The 10,050-nt window shown below is 41.0% G+C and overlaps 1 protein-coding gene across 2 annotated transcripts in view; it reads right to left on the bottom strand.

The window, feature by feature from the left end:
- Window positions 1-298: 298 nt before the first annotated feature.
- Window positions 299-10,050, bottom strand: part of PSMB2 (proteasome 20S subunit beta 2) — a 34,519-nt gene continuing 24,767 nt past the window's right edge. For both annotated transcript variants that reach the window (XM_081488944.1, XM_081488945.1), the window contains exons 4-6: window positions 4,005-4,167; window positions 2,497-2,546; window positions 299-533 (exon numbers count right to left, since the gene is read on the bottom strand). In XM_081488944.1, coding sequence (XP_081345070.1) covers window positions 426-533; window positions 2,497-2,546; window positions 4,005-4,167 — 321 coding nt within the window. In that variant the 3' untranslated portion in view covers window positions 299-425. The remainder of the gene's footprint in view (window positions 534-2,496; window positions 2,547-4,004; window positions 4,168-10,050) is intronic.

The raw sequence follows: 10,050 nt of genomic DNA, 5'->3' as shown, positions 1-10,050 counted from the left end.
GGAAGAAACATTTTTACTGTGTGTTTACGTCCTGTTTGCATTTTTTCTAGATGTTATGTATTATCTATTCAAATGAATTAGTTAAAAAATGTTTAAGCTTAGGGGCAATAAAGAACCACTGCTTTAGAGGGAATGAGACCTTAGCAAGCAAACTGTCAGCTACTGAAGGACAGTTAGAGCATTAGTGAAGGAAAGGGGCAGGAGGAAAGAACCCTCGCAGGAAGTCCTGTGCAGGCGGTCCTCCCTCCACCTCCTTCCTCAGGTGACGTTAGGTCAACTCAGACTCAACCCAGAGGGCTCAACCGATCCACAGTCAGCTTTATTTGGAATTAACCACCAATAGAGAGCACACATCGAAAGAGTAGAAAAAAATAGAGGAGCTCATCAAAAAAAGTTCCCTGGCAAGCGGGAGGGAGGGCATGGCGTTAGGAGCCCTGTTTAGGGAAGGAAATGTTGTCCAGGTCGTGGATGCCATTTCTGTCAATGATTCGAACACTGAAGGCTGGCAGATTCAGGATGAAGCGTTTCTGGAGCTGCAGACAAACATGAAGGAAATCAGTCAACAAAGTTTTATTGAGAACTGTGGTCCAGGCTCTGTTCTAGGCACTGGACATATAAGCAGGCAGTGATTTTTGCTTTGGGGGCGATTGGTACCCTACTGAGGACAGCTGGTACTAAGATACTGAGGAAAGCCCAAATTGCAGCTGGAGGCTGACTGGAAGGTGGTGAGGGGGAGCTCGATTCTGGTCAGTCAGCTGGTGAAGAATGAGACAACCTAATGTTCTATTCCTCACAATCTGCCACCGATCGTCCTGGTAAACACAGACTTCTCTTTCAAAATATCTCAAGGCAACAAGCCAACCAAGGAGCTACAGTCCTAGGAAAAGCTCTGGGCCAAAGCCATGCATTCCTAGGTCCCAAAAGTATGCTCCAGCCACCCACCCACATTATAAGGATCAGGTGTATGTGAGTGTGTCTGTGTGTAGAGCTAGAGGGTGGTGGCAAGGACGGTCTCAGAACTGCTCTTGGAACAACTCCTAACTTTTACCTTCTTCAATCCAAGCTGAACTGTCAGTAAAGAAACCTCTCTGGACTCCCATGTGACTGTCTGCTTGAGAGGCTATTCCAAAGGAGCTGTGGTCTATGTACCCAGAAGCAGACGGCCCCGTTAACCTGGCTAGAGATCACTGAGGAGCACAGCTGGCCTGGGGGAAATCTTCACTTCTGTGGGTGACTCTGCCCGGACAGCTCGCTCAATCTCTAGATAGAAGGCACAGAGCTCTACCTGCTCCCTTAGGGGCATATCCTGAAAATGTGCCCCTCCCCTGATGTTTCCCATCTCCTTTACAGGTGAGGGCTGGACAGCAACCGCCACTTCCATTTCCATAGTCCTCCCTGGCTGATGACTCCTATGTCCAGAAAAAAGTTCCAAGATCAAGAAAAGGTGATAATAATAAGGAAATGTGGAGGATCCATGAGGAATTAAGTCTCAAAGCATTCCACATTCCAATGGCTTCTTCCTGGCAAACCCTTGCAACACTTGGAGCTACCGGACTAATATGGCCTCTTGGCTGAACTTTTAAGAAAAGCACATGAGTTTATTCTCAGTTTCTGCTTTGGAAAGGAGATTTACAAACAAGAGGAAGAAGGGGCCCTGTGGGCTGAAAATGACAGGCTTGTGTAAGAGGCAAACTGACATTACTGATGCTACCAGCTGCTCTCAACCTCCTACTCTCTTCTCACTAGAGTACAAATTCAAGTTCATCCTTAGGCTATAGGAACAACAAAAGAATTAAAAAGCCTAAAGGAGCTGCTTTCTTTTCCTCCTCATCCTCCTTTCATACCTAGCAGAAGTATTGGAAGGGGAAGGACCCATGTTCCTGGCCTCATAAACTAGAGGCTACTCTCTCCATCTGCCCAAAGCCTACTCATTACCTTCTATGGCCTCCTGAATTCCCAGGAGTGACTTTCCCTCCTGGACTCACGTATTGTTAAGGAAGCAGACTTTATGGCAACCCCAGGTAGCACAAAAATGGAGCAGGTATAAAATCCAGCACAATAGTTCTTAAAGTACACCCCCCAGTTACCACCTGCAGCAAAATCACCTGGACTGCTGGCCAAGACAGTCTCAAGAGCTACAGCAGGACAACCGATTCAGAATTAAGGTGAGGTGGAAAGCATGAATGTGCCTTTTTTAAAGAAACAAGTTCCCCAGATGATTCTTACCCATGCTAAAATTCGAGAATTACTAGTCTGGAAGAACCAAAAATAAAAGTAATTAGATTGTAAAATTGACATTGATGAGATGGTGACCCAGGAGAGAAAAAAAATCAGCTTCTTATGCATCAAACTCTATCCTCGACAGGAACTTCACATATGGTTAATGGATATTGTACTTTCTGGCAAGGCAGAAAAAAATGGAACTGAGGAAGGGAAACAATATCGGCCAACAGAGAGACAAAATATTCCTTTCAGGATCCCATGAAAGCTACTCACCTCCTCCAGACATTTCCTAAGAAGCTCCACTGCCTTCTCACGCGAGATAGCTGAAAGAGAACACGGAGGTCAGGCACTCAAGGTGCTGACACTAAGTCCAACTCTCTGCCATAACTCTGAACTAAGTTTCAAACTTTTTCAGGTCAACATGACACACAAACAGATAACGCAAAAAAAAAAAAAGCCAAGGCTTCTGATTTACAACAAACTTTCTCTATATGCAGTCAAGTGTCCCAGGCCCAGTGCTCAGGCAGCCACAAGCCATTGCAAATTGATTTGCTACAGAGAAGGGTAAGCATGACGGAATCTGCCTCCCATGGCCAGTGCTTGCCTCCAGAGAAGTCCAGCGGCCTGCCTCTTCTTTATAGCCCATCCCCCAACTCCCAACAACGCCCAGCCCTCCTTTAGACCAGGGCTTAAATCAGCTCCATCTGCCCTGGCCAGCTGCAAATCAGGGAAAGGGAGGACAGGGCCAGTGTGTTTGCCTTACTTTGCCAGCTGGGCCCCTGTTTAACAATGGAAACAGAATTCATAGGATGGGGCTGAGTCTCTCGTAAAACAGGAGCCAAAGGAACTGTCCACAGGCATGGCAAACTGGGATGACATATGATGCAGTTTAGCTTCAGGGGTGGCTGGTGGTTATCTTGGTGGGCAAATCAGTTGTATTACTGACAGATGCCAAATCAGGCAATGGTCACTAGGAGGCCAGGCTAATCTTTTCAGGATGTGGCCTGGAGCTCCGGCATGGCTGAGGTTGAGTGAGAGGGCCGCACCATAAGAAGAAAGAACCAGCCAGATTCTTACTACGCTAATAGGAAAGAGCAGAATGTAAGGCGAAAACGGGTTATTTGTGCTGCATCTACAGCATGTAAAAGCTGTGAATCCCAAGTGTCTATTGCTCACGATGGCTGAAGCTGAGGTTGGGGTTGGGGTCAGAAAACAGAACTTAACGCAGAAGCACCCCTGTGTCTAGAGGTTTGCCAAGTGGACGGTTCATGGACAAGTAGAGAGCCAGCTTTCTCATATAGGAGAGGGCAGCTATTATGTGGTTAAGAATACAGGTTGTGGCCTTAAAAAGCTTTGATATTTAAGAAAAGAAATCCTCAGTTGTCATGCTAGAGACCAGTTCATCATCACAAGCCCCAAACAAACATATCCAAACCACTTGGTTTACTTGCTTATTCTCTACACCTGAGAAGCTAATGAGCACCTAAGTAGCGGCAAAATGAGTGCAAAACCTGAACTTTTATAACCGAAGAATTATAGTTTTAGTCATTATTCCAACCACCCTTTAAAACAAAACCCAGCTCTGGACATATGCAATACCTCATTTTACTTGGTGGCAGAGGGACTTGGATCAGCTTTTCCATAACCCTAATGACCTACAGAAAAAAGCTTCCTGAGGGCACCTTCCTTGGCCACCCAACTCCAAGGGGTGTACACAAAGCCGGGAAGCAGCTGAGGACAGGGCTTTGCTACTGCTCCCAGCTTAGAGAGCCGAGACTTACTTGGCGTGTAATACCGGTCCAGGATGCTGAGAGTCAGGAAGGCACCATAGCCGTGGGCTGCGAAAGGGGCTTTTGCCAAGGCTGCCAGGTAGTCCATGTAGTAGAGCGCTGGACCCTCATGCTCATCATAGCCAGCCAGGAGGAGATTGACATGATATGGGGTCTGCAAAGGAAAGACACTGTAACGTGATGATCAAAGCAATAACACCAACATCTCTCATGAAAACAGGAACTTTCCAACTGTTGATAAATAATAGCAGCAGCTGAGTAAATGATGATGAAAGTAAAGATTTAGAGAAATCTAAAGGACCCAGAGTGTGGTAAGAGGTAAAGGGAGGTCAGCTTGTTTTCTCTGAACAGAAGACCATTGGACCACTTTAAGGTATGTGAGAAAGTTGTTTCTTAAAGCCCATGGACCAAAACCTGCTATAAAAGCATTTCAAAGGCAAAGCATGGGTGTTCTTGTGTTGTTCCTAATAGCTGAAACCAAAACACACTATTCTGAGAGTGTCAGGCCACAGGCTAAGGAAAGCTATAGCACCAACCACATTATCCAAAATAAAAAGGCTCAGTATGGGCATGTGGACCACAATCTCAAATGGTAAACTGTATGCCTCACTATTAAGAAACTAAGTCTCGGGCTACATTAATAAATTCTGGAGAGGGTGTGAAGCTGGGAATGTAAACTGGTGCAGCCACTATGGAAAACAACATGGAAATTCCTTTAAAAACTAGAAACAAAGCTACCATATGATCCTGCTGTTCTACTCCTGGGTATATATATGTCCAAGAAAAGACAAAAACTCTAATTCAATACATGCACCCCAATGTTCACAGCAGCACTATTTACAATAGCCAAGGCATGGGAACAACCCAAGTGCCCATCAACAGATGACTGGCTTAAGAAGATGTGGCACATATATACAAGGGGGTTGTATATTCAGCCATAAAAAGAATGAATTATTGCCATTTGCAGCAACATGGATGGACCTAGATAATATTATATGTAGTGCAGTAAGTCAGAGAAAAATAACATTATATGATATCACTTACATGCGGAATCCAGAAATAATACAAGTGAATCTACACACAAAACAGAAACTAACTCAAAGACAGAAAATACATGTATGGTTACAAAAAGGGAAAGGGAGGAGGGGTATAAATTAGGAGCACAGGATTAACAGAGACAAACTACTATACATAAAACAGATAAGTAACAGGATTTACTATATAGCATAGGGAAGCATATTCAAAATCTTATAATAACCTATGATGGAAAATCATCTGAAAAAAATATATATATAACTGAATCATTCTGCTATATATCTGGAATTAATACAATACTGTGTATCAACTATAAAAAAAGATTAAAAAAAGAGAAAGAAACAAGTCTTGGGGTAGGGTAGTGTAGAAGTTCTCAAATATTTAAATCAAATCACTAAACTTTTTTTTGGCCGCGCCACACAGCTTGCAGGATCTTAGCTCCCTGACCAGGGACTGAACCCCATACCCTAAGCAGGGAAAGGGCAAAGTCCTAACCACTGGGCCACCAGGGAATTCCCAAATCATTACACTTTTAATGCAGACAGTAATGATGGAAGTTCACAAGTTCAAAGAAATGTGGTAACTATAGAAGAACTGTAGGTTTAGGTGAAACGCTAATTATTTTTCTAATATAACAAGGCTGTGCTAAGATAACTAAGAGGTAATTTTTATCAATGAGACAAAAGTAATTATAATAACCTATTTTATAGGTATCCTTTTTTTGTATTACCTGCAAGTGTAACGAGCAAGTTTCTACAGAGAACCCTAAGTCTGCCTTATCTTCATCTCTAAATGGATGATTATTTTTCTATACCAGGTGGGCCATTTACCATGTTAGATTCAGACTGTCTGTGTTCCCAGGCATCAGTGGTGCGACTTCCATGAAAAACGACTTCCTTTTTCTCTGCAAAGTATGTTTTCCCTCTTGCCCTTGCCTCAATGGATAGTGAGCAGGCCTTGCCCATTGTTAGGTGCCCATTCCTAAACTTACAAATTCAATCAAACGGACATTAAGTGAAATTAAATACATTTATGCATCATCTCCCCTGGAGAAGGAAATGGCAACCCACTCCAGTAATCTTGCCTGGAGAATTCCATGAACAGAGGAGCCTGGCAGGCTACAGTCCATGGGGTTGCAAAGAGTCAGGCATGACTGAGCAACTATCACTCATGCATCATATAATGGGGCATAAAGTAATAACAGCTAATGGTCTTAAAAGTGATGTTTTGTATTCTTTGAACACTGATCAGCATGGGCACTTGGCAGCTTGAAGAAACATTCTAACTCATGTTAGAAGATACACATGAAAACATTATATACCTACTTGCAATTCCAAGCCAGCTGTGCTAAGTACTATTTTCCAAAGATTACAGAGTAGCTCTAACCTGCAAACAAGTTTCTGCTTTGGGGATAAGATGGTGAATAGACTCAGAGGAGTAAGAAATAACCAGTAGTAGTTAAGTCTTTTGAGAAAATAATTAACTGCCTATTACAGTTCCCAGTAAGCAGCATGCTAACCTCTACCAGTAGTCTCTGGAATTCTCTGCTACATTCTGTGACTACATTCTTAATAAGTCTGACCTTAAGCAAGACACTTAACCTCTATGAATATACTTCCTTATGTGTAAAACTAGGTTAATTAATCCTTCCCCTTTCTATTTTCTAGGAAACACGGTGAGAAAAAAATAATAGAGGTGAGACATCCCAAACTCTGGAAGAAAAAATGTGACCTAAATTCTTAGTATATTAGCTATATCCCCATCTCCTTTTTGATAGCTTACCATTTTAAACAACAACAACAACAAAACTGTTTGAATTACCTAAAAATAAAAAATAAATATAACAGTATTTTAAAAAAACTGTAACAACAGTAATGCAACATCAGGGAGACAAAGAATACCATGGTGTTTTTATAGTTCAAATTAAAAAAGCAAAAAAGAGGGACTTTCCTGGTAGTCCAGTGGTTACGAATCCACCTTCCAATGCAGGGGACAAAGGTTCGATCCCTGGTCAGAGAACTATATCCCACATGCCACAGGGCAACTACTGAGCCCACTCGCTCTGGAGCCCACATGCCACAACGAAGACCCCATGTGCCGCAACTAAGACCCAATGCAGCCAAATAAATAAATTAAAACGAGAAGCAAAAAGAGAGAGAAATATAGCAAGGAGATCCGAACTGGTTTCCTCCCCAAGAGATTTAATAATATAGTTACTTACTTATCACAAAATTAGCTCATCTTTTTGCTAAGAGATAACGAACCTTCTCCATTTACTAGAGGACATTCCTTTTATGGCTATTTTTTCCAGTTGTATATTAAGGATCCACCCAGATCTCTAAAGAGATCTAACCAGCAGAAACCATACATGCTCTCTCCAATGAGGATCTTGCCCACACTGAGATCACACTGTGTTTAAAACAATTAATGTGATCTTTAAAAGCCACCACAAAAAATTATGTGAAGGTGTCAAGAGAATTCCAGAAATAAACTGTATTGCTTAATTGGTCTATATAATATCATTTATTTATGCTTAAGCATTTGACACACACACTCATCAAAGTTGGTATTCAGAAGCAATAACACGTGGTATGGAAGATAACTCACAAATTGTGTGACTTTGAATTACCAACTTTTGCATGTGTGAGATGCTTAAGCATAAATAAATGGTGTTATCTAGACTAATTAAATCATTACATCTGTGTAACAACTTGCAGTTTCTGAAATTCTTCTGACAATGCTCCATCAAAGATCTCTGGCTCACACAAGTTTTTGTTTTTTTAATTTCAAATAAGGTTTTATATACTGCTACTCCCTTACTCCTCTAAGAATCATGGCATTCAAAGGGACAAACCTATACTGATGGGTTTCTTGATTCTTACATTTTCTCATATTGTTGATGCAACAGTGTTTTCCTGGAATAAGACAAATTCCAAGCCATTCAATTTTGTGAAATTCCTACAGCATATACATGTGTGACTGTGGTGTGTTTAGAGAAATACACAGTAGGTGTAAGACACAACCCACCCATTCAAATATTTATACCAATTACAAACTCCATGAAGGCAGGACTCTGTTCAATGATGTATAAGCATATAGTACATATTCAATAAATATTTGCTGAGTGAATAACAATCATACCAAAAAGCTTTATATATTTTTCTGTACATATGTGACTAATGCCTAGAATCACAAGAAGAAAGATTAAGAAAATCTCTAAACAAATGTCAGAAAGTGATAGGTCCTACTTCTGAGAACTGGCTCAAGTTTAAGGTGACTGCCAGTATCACTACAATTATACATATACCACTATTTTTTTCTAGGTTCCTGGGTCCTTCTCTTTCTACTTTCCTTTACACACAGGTTGCTAAGTAAAGAAAAAAAATTATACTATAGGCATTTAAAATTAAATGAAGGGGAGAACAATAGCTTAAATAAATATCTCATGTCAGGAAGAAACAGCTGCATTATACTACAGAGTCAGGCCTGAGTTTGAAATCCAGCTCTATTATTAGACACATGGCTTTAGAAAAGTAAGTAACCTAATGTCTCTGAAAGTGTCTTCATTGCAAACATAGGATACCTACTACAAAAAGGATGCAGTGAACATTCAAAGAAATAATGCATGTAAAACAAGCACAGTACCCAAAACCTAGTAAAGGTTCAATAAATGCTAAAATAATTACTAGGGAAACATAATCACCTATGAAGTTCACAGGGTCCATGAAAAAACAAGGCAAGCACTCAAGAGAAGACCATCCACTCCTAGCAAATGAGATATAAGATAAATTCCTCATATAGTCAAATATACCCTAAATAGCCAAAACAATCTTGACAAAGAAGAATGCAGCTGGAGGAATCACACTGACTTCAGACTATATTACAAAGCTACAGTACTCAAAACAGTATGGTACTGACACAAGCATAGACACACAAATTAATGGAACAGAACAGAAAGCCCAGAAATAACCAATGCACATACGGTCAACTAACCTATGACAAAGGAGGCAAGAACATACAATGGAGAAAAGACAAAAAATAAAAAAATAAAAAAATAAAAAAAAAAAAAGAAAAGACAGTCTCTTCAATAAGTAGTGCTGGGAAAATTGGACAGCTACATGTAAAAGAATGAAATTAGAACATTCTCCAACACCATATACAAAAATAAACTCAAAATGGATTACAGAGCTAAATGTAAGAGCCAGGATGTTCTGACATAAATTGCAGCACTATCTTTTTGGATCCATCTTCTAGAGTAAGGGAAACAAAAACTAAAATAAACAAATGGGACCTAATTAAACTTAAAAGCTTCTGGACAGCAAAGGAAACCATAAACAAAATGAAGAGAGTCTGTGGAATGGGAGAAAATATTTTCAGAAGATGCAACCAGGGGGCTTCCCTCTGGCTCAGTGGTAAAGAATCCATTTGTCAATGCAGAAGACATGGTTTGATCCCTGGCCCAGGGAGATCCCACATACTGAGAAGCAACTAAGCCCATGCGCCACAACTACTGAGTCTGTGCTCTGGAGCCTGGGAGCCACAAATACTGAAGCCCACACACCCTAGAGGCCGTGCTCCACAACAAGAGAAGTCACTGCAATGAGAAGCCCATGCACCACAACAAGAGAAAGCCTGCACACAGCAACAAAGACCCAGTACAGCCAAAAATAAACAAATACACAAACAAAATTTTTTTAAAAAAGATGCAACCAACAAGGGATTAATTTCCAAAATATACAAACAGCTCATACAACTCAACAAAAAATGGGCAGATCTAGACATTTCTCCAAAGACGTACAGGTGGCCAAAAAGCACACGAAAAAATGCTCAACATCACTAATTATTAGAGAAATGCAAATCAAAACTACAATAAGGTACCACCTCATACCAGTCTGAATGGCTATCATTTAAAAACCTATAAATAGGGACTTCCTTGGCAATCCAGTGGTGAACACTCTCTCTGTTCTTCCAGTGCAGGGGGCATGGGTTCAATCCCTGGCCA

The sequence above is a fragment of the Giraffa tippelskirchi genome, chromosome 5 (genome assembly GCF_054371585.1).
Source record: "Giraffa tippelskirchi isolate mGirTip1 chromosome 5, T2T-mGirTip1v1.2.pri, whole genome shotgun sequence".
Taxonomy (NCBI): Eukaryota; Metazoa; Chordata; class Mammalia; order Artiodactyla; family Giraffidae; genus Giraffa; species Giraffa tippelskirchi.
Note: the sequence above shows the minus strand (reverse complement) of the source record. Positions and strands in the feature narration are given on the sequence as shown.